Below are 18,490 nucleotides of genomic sequence, written 5' to 3' on the forward strand. Positions count from 1 at the left end.
TTTATGTCGAAATTACTTTTTTTTTTTTTTTTAAATAGTATTAAATAGTCCGATCCTCTCTTCTTTCTCGTATTTAATTTTGGACTGTCCTTCTAAAATGCTCCAAATTATATAAATATTCGGCTGAGCAGTCAATTCTTTTTCTTTTTGGCTTGTAACCTTTTTTTTTTTTTTTTTTTTTATTATTAACTTTTTTTACTAATGGCTATTTTCAAAATTCTGCCCATTTTCAACCCCCCCCCCCCCCTCCATCTTGAGTCAGGCCACCGATCTTATCAGAGGTCTGACTCGGGATGGGCGTGTTCGAAACCCTAGTGGTATATGGGCACATTAAACTAGTTATCATCATCAAAGTTTGACATCACATGTAAACGCGGAAGTAAAAGTTGACATGCTGTTTGTGTGCTATTTTGTATTTTGTACCCGAGAACATTGGTCTAGATGGTTAGCGATACCATCAGCACTTTGATACACATTTACAAGTATAGGGAGAAGTCCTATATATCAACATGGTATGCAAGTATCACATGTTTTTATAACATACATGATTATACATAACAAAGTGCAGCAACCTTTCCAGAGTGGTAGACCCATGCAACCCGATACGATCCTAATTTGATGTTTGGTCTAACTTATGATAGTGCATATAACTTCAGGCCCGTAGCCAGCATGATTAGCGGGGGGGGGGAGGGGGGGGGGGGGGGGGGGGGGGGGGGGAGGGAGGAGGAGGAGGAGAAATCAAAACTTCATGTAAACGGAACTGATCAAATGCCAGCGCCAAAGGCGCAGAGCCATAGACTGGGGGCTTCCCCAGATATATATATATATATAGAACCCCTTGCCAAACAATGAGATGATGCTGGTTACACTTGAGAATAATACACAAACTTTTGTTGCAAAATATACGTTAACAAGTTGCATTAAGTGTGGAATGCATGTAAAATGGCCTGGTCACAGAGCCATGACAAGAAACTGTTTGTTTTTCAGTTGTACCAATGTATTTATAATAAATGATACATGGCATACTTCTCACATCCCACAAACAGGATAGCATACACGACATCCTTTGATGGATCATTGGTTGGGACGGGAAATAATCAAACGCGCCCTGAGGAGGATCTTTCAGCAAATGGAACCTCAGACAGACGATCTTGTTACGTTATTCAGGTCATTTGGGGACAGGACTTTTATATGTAAAATAAAAAATCTTAAATTCCCATTTGAGTGGAACTCTCAATCCTGCGTGGGGGATCATCCGATCCCCTCTGGCTACGGGTCTGACATGGTACTTAATATGTTTGCTTCAAACATTCAAACGAAGTACCTTATGACTGTGCATAATAAACCCTCATGAGTTTATAATAAAGATACCATCCTGAGTTTGTAGCTATATTATCAAGCTGTCGGCTAGTCTAATCTAATAAATAAAACTTACATCTTTCTTAGGTTAAATAATCTTGCTTCGAATTTAAATAGCTGTATATGCAATACAGTTACATTTCTGACCATTCTCAGGTCGGTAGCAACCAAGATGTCGGGGGGGGGGGGGGGGGGGGGGGGAGGGGACTATAGCCCCACTTTTATAAACCCGATTTAAAATATGGCTTTTGTCCCCCCCCCCCCCCCACCAACTAGACTGTGTCCCTCTACTACAGATTGTGCCCCTCCCCTCCCCCAACTCCAGATATCGTTCCTACGAGTCTGATTCTAATGTTTTATATACCATAGCTTAACTTTCATATGTATCATTTAATTTTATTACAAATACCGAACAAAATTTTAAATAACTTGGTGAAAAGAAATCCGACAAGAATCCTGAATGTATTTATCTGTATAATGCTTTATAAATATTTAAATTATGTTAAATACAATAAATATCTGCATACATACATGCGCACACACATTAATATTATTTTAGCCATATCCGATATTTATTGCGTACGAATCTGAACCGATGGTTTGTCGGGCGTTAACAACAAAATATTTTTTATTTCATGATAAGCAATAATTAATAAATATCTCCAATAAGTCTTGTTGGATGTCGACAGAATTTTCGGGTTCCCTACTGATAGAATAATTAATCATGGAGATATTCACATTCCTATTGCATGGCCTCGCATTGTCTATGCCCCCCCCCCCCCCACTTGTCCACAGGTCTATTTTTGCGAGATCTCGTGGTTTGCGTCCTCGAGTTATCCCACAACGGGCACATGCGCAGTGGGATGTGAAAGAGATCTATTGCACAAGTGTGTGCGAAAAGCAGATGCAATTCCTTACGAGAAAATGAAACGCGGAAGTCCGGAATGCATTGCCTGGTTTACGTTCGGAAACGAAACTACCGTTAAAGTTCTAATTTTTGTTGAGGACGGCAACACCTTTCTCGACTTTTCTTACATGTCGTAACCTCCCGGTAACCTGAACGACCGTTCTTGACTTATTTCGATGCCTGCTGGAGAAATAAACATACAACACAAGTTAAAGGCATAATTATCACTACTTAACGGGAGCAGGTCAACTCGCCTCCAACAGGGTTGATCAACTCGCCCCACACTGTTAAGTCAACTCATATCTTCACTATTTCAAAAATTAATATGCCAACATTTTAAGCTAATGTGCATTAAATATTGTTGAATATGTACACCAGTCGGAGTCCAAAAGCCTTGCCTGATCATCCCTTTAAGGAAATAAGGGACAAACTCACAAATGTTGTTAAATTAGGCTTGACAGTTCATTGTAATAGATTATTATTTATCCGATATTAATGTGGCAGACATGTACTTTCTATAATTATAACATAGCAAAGTTAGTTTTGTATTTCTGGTCCCATAACTTCTTTTCTTCAGTATATTTTTTTCTGTATTTGGCTTGTGTGGTTAACTTCATATTGCATGTTTGCATGGTCAATGAATACCCGTGACGTCTCTTTGTTTTTTTTATAATGACTATTTTCATTTGCTGTATGTGAGTGTCTTTAGTTTTGATTGGGCTGCTGACCATGACATGATCAGCTGATGTTAGAAGGTAGCCATTCTGCATTTATTGAGTTATACTGGATGGTGGTTTCTTTTGGACTCCTAATATTTTGGTGTCCTGCATCTTGACATAAGAATTTATGTAAAGGTTAGTCTAACTTAATATATTAAACACATATTATATTAATATTTCCTAAATATAATGCAATAAATATAATTAAAGTTATAAACAGTAACATTGGTAATGTTATTAGCAATGTTGAAGATAAATTTATAAGTTGGGTATTCTGCTTAATATTTAAAGTAGCTTATTTATTATTAAAGTTATTCCCTTTATATTATACATACAGTATAGTCTATAAGTGATGGTGGATATGGATGAATAGAACATCTTAAACCTCACGGGTTTGGTAATGTTATCTCATTTTATGGTATAACTAGTAGTAAAAATGTTTTTACTATAATTATGGTACATTTACCTATTTTGTCATTTTTATTGACCAGAATGTTATGATCATATTGTATTATCATGTTTATATGTCAATATATTATGGTAAGATTAATTCGTAACAATTTAAATATGCATATACAGTTTAGATAGTCGTATGTCATTAATGTTTTAAATAAATAATTGTATGTATTTCGCATAATTTTTACAGGAGGGGACAATTAAGGCATTTGGCCTGGTATGCATGTTCAACGTTATATAATGCACATTATTGCTTAATATCAACAAGTATAATCGTATAGTTAATTAATAAAACGGTTAAATGTGACGGCTATTATATATAATAGGTGCAGCCATTTTGTACCCAGTGAATACGCCCTCTGGCGAGCTGGTGGTTACGTAATACCTAACTTGTCACGTCAGGAATTAGTCTTCGAACTGAAGAAACGAAACATACCTGAATTTTGCGGATGCATCGCAATGTCATCCTAGTAAGCCAGCACCAATTATATATTATTTTTCAATACAAAATAAACCACCATTGTCAAAGTGTTGAAATAACTGTATTATGTTTCGTACATAAATTAACCCACGTACTGCGTTTTCTTGGTTAATTGGTCTTTTCTTTCCGTGGCCTGTACCTGTGTTCCTGATTGGCAGATGTATATTTAGACGGTCCCCAGACACTGTGTCTAGATACATTACAAAGACATGCCTCTTTTATTAAGATCACAGGGTATTGTGTGATAACAGCACGGATACCCCTCGAATCGTAATGGACATTACCAGCCATCCTGCTTTACTACTGTAAGTAATTCTGTAAAACCCTTGATTAAGTAGACTTTCCCATCTAAAATCACAAAACTTACCAATTAAGTTGTCCCAAAGAAAAGAAAAGTATCACATGGGTATCATGAGCGGTCGTTTTTGCTCGAACTTACCCTACCAATAGGCCTAATAATATGCATTTATTCTTTGGATTTTTTCAAAAAAGAAATATACTATAACTCCATTTCGTTTTACTGATGCAACCTGAAATATATTTAGTTAAATAGTTTATTATATTATCAAGTCATTTATGTTGTTTTACAAGTCAGGTTGATGAAAGCGAAGCACCGTGTCGTAAATTAGAGCATTTGTTTACACTGTGCATAAAGGAGATGGACGGAGCTGATGTTACTTCACCCCAAGCTATACCACCGGATGTCACAAAAACGAAACAAAATGGCTGCCCCGTTAGCAGGAATAATCATGATTTTTTATTAACTCTAAAATTACACCTTTTTCATTTGTTAAAGTGTCAGTATGTCTTTCCAACACATAACTTCATATGGTTCTTGTTTGAGTTGACCCTACCTTTAATGTATTTTTTAATACATATAATAACTGTATGATTTTGAAATGAATTGTTGTAAATACGTATATTTTCAGATTGATAATGGGACCAGGTTATACTGTATATTTATTATTGTAGAGATGGGTTTCGTCTCCGTGATCTACAATAAACTGTGCAAAGCTACATAACCGGTTGTTATCATTTCCTGCACTGAGCACCCTCTGTTACATTAAGATCTCCCCAATACAAAACCATTTAATAAACGGTGGTAATAGCGGAGTTTCACTGTAACATTAATAAATAAAATGACACCAAAGTTGTAGACGTCGATTTTTAATTTTGTCACAATTATTTATGGACAGTAAAGATTGAGGCGAGTTGTCCAAACACTCGGGTGAGTCGACTTTGGGGCGAGTTGACCAGCATTCCTATTTAAAACTTGCACATGAACAGGTAATGATTGCTGTTTTTGACATCGTTGGCAGTGACGATTGGGTGTTTGGTATAGTAGACTTGGTATATTCCATAAGAAACGAAAACATTCCAACACAATGTAACTTTGGAAAACCTGAGGCTCGTAAACAAAATCTTTCTGCAGAACATAGCGTAGCGGAATGTGACGAGTTGTTCCGATTGTAACTAAATGGAAAGTAAAGATGGACATGGCCGAGGTGTTCTGAATGAATCTACAAATACATTTACGTGGCCGAGGTTTTCCGAATGCATAATCAAAACCGGCCCAGACATTCTGAATGGTTTTAGACTGTTCGATAAACTGGGGAAGTGGTCACTATTATGTCACTATTATGTCCTATATGGGTTTGATTGCACAGATATTAATAGGAAACCAGTTGAAAACAATAAATAAAAAACAACTTTCTGATCTCTTACAAAAATTCATTATTTTCATTTTGATACATAATACAAAATACCCTGTGTGTATTTTAGATACCATCGATGTCCCAAACTATGTTCACCTAACGACAAAAACACGAATACGATATTTACGGAAATACTATTCTACATTTTTCATTGAAAAAAAATAGATTGCAATCAATTAACGTAAACCATCAACAATGTTGACGTAAAATGAATCCATTCTAGTAAATAAAAGTGAAACACCCTCCGGTAAACAAGAAAGAGTGCAACGTTTCTAACTGCGTTCAGGCGCATGTGTTTGCAAAAAGTATCATACAGTGCATGTGCAGTTCGTCATTTTCCATTTTTAAGGTCATTTAATGAAAAAATATATGTTTCTTAACTATACACAGTTGACGAACACTTTGTTTAATAATTTTTTTAAAGGAAATTTTTTATTTCTCAAACGTTCTGGTCCGGTCCCCGTTTTACCAACACCCATCACTAACACTTGTTGTCAATACTGATGGGCATTACGTTCATACCAGTGAATAGTTTGTAAAATATCTTCTTTTTTTATGAATTGATTCTTAATTAACACAATTTATACACTCAAAATTATTTACAATTGTTATGAATGGATTATAAATACTATTCACTACAGTAGAGGCACAAATGCATACTGAATATAACAATTGAAAACATATTCTAACAGGGGTGTTAAAATCATAAAAATTAAATACTTTGGCCTTGTTGATCTGGCATGTGAGAGGTCATGTGACATGCACCGAATGTTAATTCATCTTCCTTCAAGTCAATTTCTACGAGTCATGTGGACGAATCATAGTCACTTCGTACCAAAGTCATATCGTACCATGCTTCCTGGTCATTTTGTACCCAAGTCATTTCGTACCATTGCAAAGTCATTTCGTACCCTAGTCACTTTGTACCATTGTGAAAAATCATTTCGTACCCCAGTCGTTTCGTACCCTAGTAATTTCATACCAGTATATAGAAAACGAACGAACTCTAGCATAAAAGAAATGGATTTTTTTAAACTTTATTTTCAGTTTGAAAATCAGAACACGTTATTGTGCAGCATATCGTTATTGATACCTATAATACCTGTCAACTGTTATTTCCATTTTACCTGACAAGAGCTGTATATGGTATTTACTACTAACTGCCAACTTCGATTTTGTGTGAAATGGCTCCAGATAATTAGTCAAAAACAACAAAACAACATAATGGACCAACAAAATATTGTTTATTTATTAGGTCTTCTTTTCAAACTTACTTATTTGCATCTTATTTGTTTAAGAAATAATCAATAACAACCATTAAAACATTAACTAACCTACTGATTGCCAAATTAGCCAATTGCTAATGTTTATACAAAGTGGCAATAATTTTTAGTCTTTCACTGATAAAATATCACAAATTTGTAATTTTATGTTATTTTGTAAAAGACACTACTGGGGTAATTGTTATAAATTGTTATGCCATGGTACGATATGACTTTCAGTTATGGTACGAAATAACTTTTGCCAATGGTACGAAATAACTTTTTGCAATGGTACGAAATGACCAGGGTACGAAACGACCAAATTAGGTACGAAATGACAATGGTAATTTTAAGGAATAAACAAAAACGACTTAGTAAAATTAATGGTTTTAGGGTTTTGTTAAGTTTTGTATTTAGATACTTAATTGTTTGAACTGTATTGTTAATGAAAATGTTCTAGAAATGTGAAGAAAAACCTCACAAATTTACGACAAGCAGACATCAACAAAACAAATGTTAAGTGCACGAACCTTACATGACTCGAGAAAACAAAGTGCACGGAGTTGGAAGCATATGGCGTATCATAAAATATTGTTTGTTTCCGGTTACCCGACCGACCCTAATTTGAACCTGCCGACCCTAAAACTTTTTTTGTATATCCAAATATGTTTTTTTAATATAACAACGATTTCCACGAAAACATTCCAAAATTATCACAAGCACTCATTTAGGGGATAACCCTACTGTCTTTTCCGATTTGATGGAGTTACTTCCCTTCAAATTGAAGTTCAGTAACTTTCGTGAGATATCGGGCGAAGTAAAAGTAAAGTTTGTTTTATTTAACGACGCCACTAGAGCACATTGATTTTTTTTCTTATTGGATATTAAATATATGGTCATTCTGACACTGTTTTTTTTAGAGTAAACCCACTGTCGCTACATAGGCTACTCTTTTATGACAGACAGCAAGGGATCTTTTATTTGTGCTTCCCACAGGCAGGATAGCACAAACCATGGCCTTTGTTGAACCAGTTATGGACCACTGGTCGGTGCAAGTGGTTTACACCTACCCATTGAGCCTTGTGAGCACTCACCCAGGGTTTGGAGTCGGTATCTGGATTAAAAATCCCATGCCTCGACTGGGATCCTAACCCAGTACCTACCAGCCTGTAGACCGATGGCCTAACCATAACGCCACTGAGGCCGGTTATATCGGGCAAATAGTCGAAAAATTTCCGATTTACTCTACATCTAACGTATTGAGGTGTTCCGATTAATAATAATAATAATAATAATAATAACTATATTTAATGATTTACTCCAGCAACAAACTGGCTGTGTAAAAATTTAGTGACCTTCTGATAAACTAGGGGAGGGAATGTTTACCGATACTGATGGAGTTTACTGCCAAATCAAATGATTAAATATGTCAGTAAGATCTCGATGCGTTTCGTTATTTTTTGTAAGTGGTCACTGGGAACTTCGTGGGTTTCCGCTAAAAACAGTGTCAGAATGACCATGTGTTTGACGTCCAATAGCCGATGATATTAAAGATAAAAATCAATGTGCTCTAGTGGCGTTGTTAAATAAAACAAACTTTACTTTTCAACATTCGTTTGAGCATCCTGAACATTTGTACTGCATTTCTATTCATTGGACCAATTGATTGCTTCAAACCAAGTGTGTACTTTAATACTGGATGCATACAGAATAAAACTAACATTGCAAATAATAAAATTGTTAAGTCTACCATTTCTTAGATACACTAGGAAAGATAATATTCATTAAAAAAAATTAAATGTTATTGTTGGACAGATAAATATAGAACCCTTCTTTTTAGTTTTCATTAAAAGAAATTGTAACTTATTTACTTGTTTCTATCCAATTAAGGTTCAACCAAGTCTGTCCTGGACCAGTACAGAAGTTAAGTGTTAGTATGAGAGTAAGCCTATTATTAAACAGCAAGGGGTCTTTTGTATGTACTCTCCCACAGATAGGTTAGCACCATGTTGCCCTCAAAATCAAAATGCCTTGCTTTTTATAAATTTATAAGTTGCCCATGTAAAAAGAAGCCTTTAAACACACCTATGTGGATAGTACTACATATTTCCTTTTTTTAATTAAGTTATAAAATTGATATAGAAAATAAAATGGCCATACGGTTTTTGTCCTTTTGAAAATTGTATAATGAAAAAAAAAGCCCGTATATTTAAAACTGCACATAAAATATGCCCCCAAAACGTCACTTTACCATGCCTTACTTCATTTCTAGGGTAAACACTGTGATGAATGGTATTGTTGGTTTGCATAATGCATTTCTATACATGCAGAGGTTATTTTGGATACCGATAGTCAACACCTTTATTTAATATCCATAAATAAAATTATTTGGTATAATATCCGCCCGGTCCCCTCCATTATTATTTTTAGTTAGGGTTAGAGGTTAGGGTTAGGGTTAGGGTTATATCCACCTGGTCCCCTCCATTATTATTTTTAGTTAGGGTTAGGGTTAGGGTTAGGGTTGGGGTTGGGGTTATGGCTGGGGTTAGGGCTAGGGTTGAGGTTAGGGTTGGAGGTAAGGTTAGGGTTAGGGTAAGGGGGACCGGGTGGATATTTTTCCAATTATTTTCCAAAATAAAATGTTTTTCCTACCTACCTACCAGCATGTAATAGGAAACAAGTAAAAAAAAAAAAATCCGGCCTAACGCAGTTAGGGACGATGACGATACAGTAACAGTAGCTTGCAATCATTTGCTTGTCGACAATTGCCAAAGCATTACATAGAGTTTCCTCTAGCCTTCTTCTACAAATCAATATCAATACAGGGAGGGCTGGATGCTACTCAAGCTAGGGACACCGATGGTACGCTTTGGTTGGGTGCGTTTCGGGTTGGGCACGTTTTGAACAGCTCCCATTTTTACAAACATAAAAAAATATACATTAAGTATTGTAATTTCAATAAACCGTTATACGCTGTATTTGAGAATCTTACCGATAACGATTATTTAAAGGTTGGTTTATCGAATAATATCAAATTTGTTGTGATGATAAAACGTGCATTCCAGTAACAACGACAAGCGGATACATGCTCCCTATCAAGACACCAATCTTGTTTGACCGAGACTAATTACTCCCTCCCACCACGATGGCATAAGCTTACCTTATTTTTAGCAATTATAAAATAAATAAATAAATATATAAAATAAAACACAACGTATATTACTTCATATTCATATATAGCCCTGTATGATTATATTAAAAATAAAATAAAAAATAGTTTGAATTACAAAATGGTTCTTGTTGTCATTTGTTCGAACAAATGTAAATCATAATAGTATTTCATATAGAGTTATCTCCCTTGAATACTCCTTTTTGATAATAAATCAATAAATTTCTACTTTTAGCAGTCAAAAAATGAAAACATAACTCACCACTAATTCCTAAGGTAAGAGTTATTCCACGAATTGGCTGTTTTAGGTCACAAGAATGAAACTAGTAGTTTTGCATTTGAACACATTTCAAAACTCGATGCATTGTTTCATTATTAATATTATTATTTTTTTTTTTAATATTAAAATTTTATAGGCCCTACCGGAGAAAAGGCACTGCTCGGGGCCTCCTGAGGTGCAAATTTGCACTCATAGCCTAAGTTTTGGGTCAACAAAACCAATAGGACAAATGCTGGATCCACCTCTGCACAGGCTAATTTGCATAGATCTGTATCTAAGATTTTATTTCATAATGTACCTGGTAACCTGGTATTCTGCATATATCAAAATATTTAAGGTTGATCCTGCTGCCACAAATCATTATGTTACATGAGGGGCACAGAATGTGACGGGGTGGCAAAACATGAAAGCGGGTCAGTAAAACACAACATCTTTTTTAGCCAATATGATTATATGTAAATATGTTTAAAGTTAAAGTTTGTTTAAGAACACCACTAGAGTACATTGATTAATCATTGGCTATTACTATTAGATGTCAAGCAGTTTGTAATTATGACTCATGTCGCACTACATTTTTCCATTAGCAGCAAGGAATCTTTTTATATGAACTTTCCCACAGACAAGAAAGCACATACCATATGGCATTAAATTGTGGTGCACTGTTTGGAACAAAAAAAACCCACTTGGTTGAATGGATTCACTGAGGTGGTTCAATCCTGCGATAGTTGAGCGCTCAACCAACTGAGCTAAATCCTGCCCCTTAAATATGTTTAAAACAAATTATGGTTCTCCAGATGGTGGAGATGAACATAATTTAGAAGAAGAATAGCGGGGCGGGGCAGCCCACCACTTAAATGGAGCAGTGAGAACACTGCATAAACATAATAGATGTACATACAATGTACATGTTCCCATATTTGATGAACCAAATTTAAGTTCAGATTGTCGTTTTCAATTATGCATTCATGTAGTCAAACATTAGCAAGAACTTAAAACCTTGACATATACTACCCTGACAATGTAACAAAGTTTTATTATTTTACCAAGGTGTATTTGTACTTTTGTTTGAATTTAGGATCAATGGAGTGACCACAATGACTAGCTCCTGTTGACAGATGGGTATGAAGATAAGTAATTTATCATTATGCGATTCACGACCGGCACAGCTGAGCAAAGAAACCACAACATACTGCTACAAGCTAGCGCCCCCTAGCTACAACCACAACTGGACTGACCTACACTATGCGTCCAGTCATGGCAATGTTCGCAGAATACAAGAGATCATCCATAAAACGGGTTAGACTGAATCTTTGCAGTAATAAAAGGGAAAACTAAATGCTTATCAACCAGTCCTAAGGTTGTACCTAGCGGGAAGGTTGGGTGTGGGGGAATGTGCACCCCTCAGAATATAAAGCTATGCCTTTTTTGGTTTTAAAATGCCTTTTTTTTTTGTCTGCTTGAAGAGGACCCTTTTTCACAGTGCCCCAAATCTTTTTATACTGCAAGATGTCACCCAACTTATTTTAAGCATAAACTTATGAATGGTATACATGGCTATTTACACACTTTTGATGTTTTGATTGACAACTGATAGTCCCAAGTACGACAGCATTAGCCTTAGGATCTATCTGCTGTCAATCAAAACATCAAAAGTGTGCAAACAAACATACATACTGCAAGTACGTTTATGCTGTAACTGACTTGTACCATGCCCCTAAGTGATGCTGCATGACACAATAAGGGGTTTTGGCTTAGTGAGAGGTGGGGTTTTAAAAAGGGGGGTTATTCTGATTTATTATATACTCTTCAAAAGAAGAAACGCAAAACCACATTGTCGTAACATTTGGAGAATTGATTTAATTATTGAATGGTGAGTCCGATAATTACCAAATGTTGCAGGATTGTTCACAATTCACTCTAGTCCATTGTGAGTAAGTGATAGGACACACCACCAAGGTCAAGGTCATCTGGAGCAAATACCGGGTGTGGCCTCCGCGTGTGTTGACAACTGCCTGGCACCGCCTGCCCATTGAAGCAACCAGAGTACGGATGACGTCCCGGGGGATGGTGGCCCACTCGGCCTGCAATGCTGCTGCCAGCTCGGGCAGGGTCTGGGGCTGTGGTTGTCGCTGTCGGAGGCGTCGGTCCAACTCGTCCCATAGATGCTCAATTGGGTTCAAATCCGGTGATATCGATGGCCAAGGAAGGACATTAATGTTGTTGTTCTGTAGGAAAGCCGTTGTGAGACGTGCTGTGTGAGGCCTGGCGTTGTCATGTTGGAACACTGCGTTGGCGTTGGCCATAACTGGAACGATGTGTGGCCGGAGGATCTGGTCAATGTAGCCCTGTGCATTCAGGTTGCCCTGCACGTGGACCAGGTCAGTTCTGCCAGTGTGTGAGATGGCTGCCCACACCATGACACTACCCCCGCCGAATCTGTCCACTTCCTGCACGCAGTTTGCCGCATAACGTTCACCACGACGCCTATACACGCGACATCTTCCATCATGACGTCGGAGCAGAAATCGGGACTCGTCACTGAACCACACCTGTCTCCATCGCAGTTGAGGCCATTGTCGATGAATCTGGCACCACTGCAGTCGGAGTCGACGGTGTTGTGGTGTTAAGATGACACCTCGAACTGGACGTCTGGCACGAATTCCTACCTCACGTAGGCGGTTCCGTACGGTCTGGTCGGATATCCTGCGCAAACCTGGTATTGCTGCGGCTGTGGAGGTGGCAGTAGTCAATCGTTCCCGAAGGTGGCATACCCGGATGTAGCGGTCCTGCCCGGGGGTAGTGACCCGTGGTCGACCGGATCTAGGGAGGTCACGTGTTGATCCATGTTGCTGGTAACGGTCCCACAGTCTGGAGATGGTGCTTGGGGACACATGGAATGCCCTGGCAACGGCCGTTCTGGATTCGCCTGCGTCTAGTCGGCCGATGGCATTGTTTCTCTGCGGTTCACTGAGACGTGGCATGTCCTGGATTGTCAACTGTCGGCCAGATACAGAGGCCAGGCAAGCGAACACCCTGCACTTTTATACTGTCGGTGTTCATGTTGCACGTGCAGACAACGCACGTGCAGTGGTGACATGGTTTGCACGTGGCTGCGTTTTTGCGAATATTCACATTTTGGAACTTTATTGTACAGTAGCTGCGTTTTATCGAATGTAACCGTGGGAATGTGTTTGGGACATGCAATGACCTTATATTCACAAAGCATGAACCGGTAGGAAACATAAAATCGGAGTTATAACCCATTTGTACCCTTTTGCGTTTCTTTTTTTGAAGAGTATATAACATTTAGTGAAATATCTAAAAAAAATCGGTGAAATAAAAGTGTTTTTTATTGGTCACTCAGTGACGATAACACATTTTAGAGTGAAAATTTCACTATTTCACTCTAAAATGTGTTATTGTCACTGTAGAAAGTGTTATCTTCACTGTAAGAAAGCCGGAACTATTTTGTTGCTGGCATTTTAAAAATAAAGATAAATTGCCAAAAGCTATATAATAAATAGAAAATTTCATGTTTTTTGTCAAATATGATTTATATCTCATCTCATGAAGTTTGCAATCATATCTCACTCATCATGCTTGCGCGACTCGTGAGATATTATTGCAAACTTCATGAGATGAAATATAAATCATATTTGTCAAAAAACATGAAATATCCTCTATTTATTATATACTTTAGTCAATGGGAAAACACCCAAAACATGATACAAGTTCTTTTACAACATTGTTAGGTTTTTGTAGCTAAACCTTGTTTTTCTTGTCTGCAACAGTAACATTTTCTACTGTCAGTCATCTCAGAATTTGTCTTTTGAGCTGTCAACCTATTAAACTGACTGCTGTCCATTTTGTAGGCAAATTGTTGTTATTTTGTAGGTACTTTTATTTTGAATTGTAAAGATTATTATGAAAAAACCCTCATTGTACTAGGCTGCCAATGAGGGAAAGTTTAATTGTTGTTATTTTGTAGGCACTTTTATTTTGAATTGTAAAGATTATTATGGAAAAACTTCATTGTACTAGTCTGCCTATAAGGGACAGTTTAATTGTTGTTATTTTGTAGGCACTTTTATTTTGAATTGTAAAGATTATTATGGGAAAACTTCATTGTACTAGGCTGCCAATGAGTGACAATTTAACTGTTGTTATTTTGCAGGCACTTTCAATTTGAATCGTAAGGATTACTATGGGAAGACTCCGCTATACTGGGCTGCATATAAGGGTCACAAGGCTTGCATTGAGGAGCTGCTCAAGTTTGGAGCCAAGGTGAACACCCAGTGTCGACACGGTGGTACCCCACTTCACGCTGTTGTCAGTCTGTACCCTGACAGTGCCCTGCTTCTGATTAAGGTACATTTATACAACATGTACATAGTTTGAAAAGATGATCTGAACAAAATTATTTAATAATTTAAATAAGGCACATGTGCAGGGGGGTCTTTGGGATCTAACTCCCCCTCCAAGCAAATTTAATTTTTTTGAATACATTTTCAAAGCATGGCTGAACCCCGTCTGTAAACTCTGCTCACCACAGTCTAGAACCCCCTCTGTAAACTCTGCTCACCACAGTCTAGAACCCCCTCTGTAAACTCTGCTCACCACAGTCTAGAACCCCCTCTGTAAACTCTGCTCACCACAGTCTAGAACCCCCTCTTTGCATAAATTCCTGCACATGTGCCTGTAAAGTACTGCATATAGACATGGTTAAAACTTAAGAGTTCTGCATATGGTTTTCAAACTTTTTGCAATGCCTCAAGATTTTTATCATGTAGAGGTACAGATGAAGTTTTACTTTCATGGGGATTTACCCATTTTGCCCATTTTTTCTAAACCCATGAATTTACAAGAAAATCATATTACAATGATCAGTTTTTTTTAAATTTTATTTGCAATGCATCAAGATAATAAGCTGAAAATTATAATACATTTTTATCATGTAGAGTTACAGACAAAGTTTGGCCTTTGTGGAGCTTTAACCAGAGTTCGTAGTGGTCTTTAAATTCCATGAAAGTCTTTGAATTGTAATAAAAGTCTTTAAAAGTCTTTAAATTGTCACAAATCATAGCCAAAGCAATGATGATATCTTTTACAGCTGCATGCATTTGATATTTTCCACTTACAAGATTTGATCTTACATGATGCATGTAAAAAAGCTCAATTTTTTTGCGATGGATGGCAACATAAACAATCTGATTTGGTATTTTGATCACATTCTATTGTCTTTGACCGATGTGTAAAAGTTTAAAAAAGTCTTTGATAATGGCAGGTAAAAGTCTTTGAAAGTCTTTGAATTTGTTTGGTCTTTAAGGCTATGAATCCTGTTAACCCTCATTGACATAGGAAATATTATACTCACCTTCTTAAAAATGTTATATTCACATATTACATCCCCATGAACATTTGTTGGTCCTGGTAGACATGTATTGCTTTAGCAGTACTCTCAGATTGCTTGTTAACTACATGTTATCAGAGAGGTCATTAATTGGCAGCAGCCAGCGAATGAACAATTTTAAGCCATCTCATTGGCTGTTGGTATGTTCAGACCTGTCTATTGAAATAGGAGAAAATGCCTGTGATTAAATGTCAGGTTTAGTATTCATAAAAAAAGAAAATGATCCACGTTTTCCACGTTTTCCACATATAATTTTTACCTGTTATTTGTATTCTTAATAACATCATTGATTATTGCAGTTTCTTTATAACATTGAAAATTGTTCTTGTCTATTTTCTTCCCCAGCATGGAGCGGATGTGAACTGTGCCGACAACTGGGGCGTGACACCCATGTATTTGGCAGCCTCCAACGGCCAGCTGAAGGTTATACAGTACCTCATCTTAGCAGGTGCTCACCTCACATATAGAAACAAGGTTTGTAATCAGTATTTGTTTTAGTACTGGAGCATGATGTGCTGTCATGTACAAAAACATCCTGTCATGTACTAGTACTTCAATCAAACCATGATTTAGACAAATTGTTGCCGTAATGGCTTTCTGTCAGTTGCTTGGCCATGCAGTCTAAACATGAATATTCAACATTTCTTTTAGTTAACTAACATGCATGCCAAGACAAAAGTAAAATTCCCCTTTACTAAAAAATCAAACCATAACCAAAAAACAGCCATATAACGGGCCGAATTGTATGTTATACAGTTTGGCACAGTACAGGATTTGGTAATGTTATCTAGTGTTAAGCTTAATAAATATTTAAACAATGTTCTTATGCTGTCATTAAACTGAATGACACATATTTGATACATAAACAGAATGCACTGTGATTGAATATTGAATTAATATCAACATAAGTAATAAACTCAAAACTTCATAAACATACATGGTGTCATGATATATATATATTCCTGCAAACAATAAACTGATGCAATAAATAAGAAGCAAAAACAACATTAAATTTGAAGTTCTGTGTTTCGTTTTTCAGACCGGTGACATTCCAAAGCAGCTGAGTTGTCACACTAAGTTCTGCGATTACCTCCAACAACTGTCTCAGAGTCCGCGCACTCTACAGTTCTGCTGTCGAAATGTCGTACGTAGGACACTGGACGAGCACCCGGAACCGAAGATAGATCATTTTGCTCTGCCTCGGCAACTGAAGAACTACCTGGCTCTGAGTGAACTGGACTGTGACCAGAAAATGACTGACTTGATTGTTCCCAGTAGATAACGCTTTGACATAGTGGATTGCTTAAAACTGAGATGTGTCTTCACCAGATAACACTTTGACATGGTGAACACTGAGATGTGTCTTCTCCAGATAACACTTTGACATGCTGGATTGCTTAAAACTGAGATGTGTCTTCACCAGATAACACTTTGACATGGTGAACACTGAGATGTGTCTTCTCCAAATAACACTTTGATATGGTGGATTGCTTAGAACTGAGATGTGTCTTCACCAGATAACACTTTGACATAGTGAATTATTTAATACTGATGTGTGTCTTCACCAGATAACACTTTGACATGGTGGATTGCTTAAAACTGAGATGTGTCTTCACCAGATAACACTTTGATGTGTCTTCACCAGATAATGTGGTGGATTATTTAATACTGATATGTGTCTTTGCCAGATAACACTTTGAAATGTAGAATTGCTTATTACTGAGATACACTGTATGTCTTAACCAGATAATGCCATGGGCGTACAGGCTCCAATTTTTGTAGAGTGGGCGAGGCATGTTGATTTTTGTCCAAATTAAGCGAAAATGCCTGCATTTGAACATTATATATTCAAATTAGCATTACTGCTAAACTGCTATATGTGGTTGCAGACCAATCACTACACATGTTTACATGGATTACAACTAATATTGTGAGTAGTAGGGTGGAAATATATTTGAATGTCTTTTCCAACTAAAACATATTGACTACGCTTGTGCTTGCAGTTATTGTGTACCTTACGGAGCAGTCAGTTTGAGGTTAATTTTTGTCATGGGACAGTCAATTTCAGTCCTGCTTATTTCATTGAATGGTATGATTGGCACCAGAATCACCATCATAGAGTAACCAATAGAAGGTCTTAAAAATTATCTACAATGGGTTTTTCTTACATTGGGTAGTTAAGCAGATATTATACTTTATATATTTTTATCTTGTGCTGTTGTAAAGGTCTTCTTTTTGTACATTTTATATAACTAAATGGCAAATTACACAATACCTACAGTTGCAAATTACATGTCTGATTAAAATGTTTGCTGTATATTACAACATCATTATGTATTGCAATGATAATAATTGGGCATTATGCAGCTGTATTATCAGTTGTACATTTCCACGTAGTATTTTGTTAAACTTGTACATTTTGTCAAATTTGTACATTTTGTCAGACACTTGTATTTTTAAAGGTAATCCTTTCACACAAATCATATATACGATAGTATGCCCATATTATTCAGAACTCTCTGGAAAGAATTTCGTTTAGCCAATTTTAACAAATGTTAGGTATTTTCTTGGAAATTATTAATAAGTGGCAAATTTTAACAACATTTTTATTAGCTAACTTCTCAATGTTGTAGTTATTTTTTTATAAAAATAATAAATTGGCTAATATGGCTATTGGCAGGGTGAGCCCTGTTATGGTTGACTTGAGCTACCACATTTTATGCAATTTAATT

General features: G+C 36.7%; 2 protein-coding genes across 3 annotated transcripts in view; one reads left to right on the forward strand and one right to left on the reverse strand.

The window, feature by feature from the left end:
* LOC121367471 (putative glycerol-3-phosphate transporter 5) overlaps nt 1–10,210 on the reverse strand; it is a 50,818-nt gene extending 40,608 nt beyond the window's left edge. Inside the window, exon 1 of one of the 2 annotated variants that reach the window (XM_041491656.1) lies at nt 10,187–10,210. In XM_041491656.1, coding sequence (XP_041347590.1) covers nt 10,187–10,206 — 20 coding nt within the window. In that variant the 5' untranslated portion in view covers nt 10,207–10,210. Of the gene's footprint in view, nt 1–9,891; nt 10,015–10,186 lie in introns of those variants that run through there. The other variant, XM_041491658.1, reaches the window with a different exon arrangement.
* Nucleotides 10,211–10,269: 59 nt separating this feature from the next.
* LOC121369453 (serine/threonine-protein phosphatase 6 regulatory ankyrin repeat subunit B-like) lies at nt 10,270–18,077 on the forward strand. The gene is made up of 5 exons (XM_041494552.1): nt 10,270–10,344; nt 11,424–11,644; nt 14,523–14,716; nt 16,104–16,232; nt 16,798–18,077. Exons 2-5 carry the CDS (start codon nt 11,464–11,466, stop codon nt 17,038–17,040), a joined length of 747 nt encoding a protein of 248 aa, XP_041350486.1. The 5' UTR covers nt 10,270–10,344; nt 11,424–11,463; the 3' UTR covers nt 17,041–18,077.
* Nucleotides 18,078–18,490: the final 413 nt, after the last annotated feature.

The sequence above is a fragment of the Gigantopelta aegis genome, chromosome 3 (assembly GCF_016097555.1).
Source record: "Gigantopelta aegis isolate Gae_Host chromosome 3, Gae_host_genome, whole genome shotgun sequence".
Lineage (NCBI taxonomy): Eukaryota > Metazoa > Mollusca > Gastropoda > Neomphalida > Peltospiridae > Gigantopelta > Gigantopelta aegis.

Excerpts from the sequence above, each read along its gene's own strand:
- LOC121369453 (XM_041494552.1), top strand. The coding sequence starts at position 11,464 with ATGGGTATGAAGATAAGTAATTTATCATTATGCGATTCACGACCGGCA. Across the intron at positions 14,717-16,103 it reads GTGCCCTGCTTCTGATTAAG|CATGGAGCGGATGTGAACTG; the intron begins GTACATTTATAC and ends TTTCTTCCCCAG. Across the intron at positions 16,233-16,797 it reads ACCTCACATATAGAAACAAG|ACCGGTGACATTCCAAAGCA; the intron begins GTTTGTAATCAG and ends TTCGTTTTTCAG.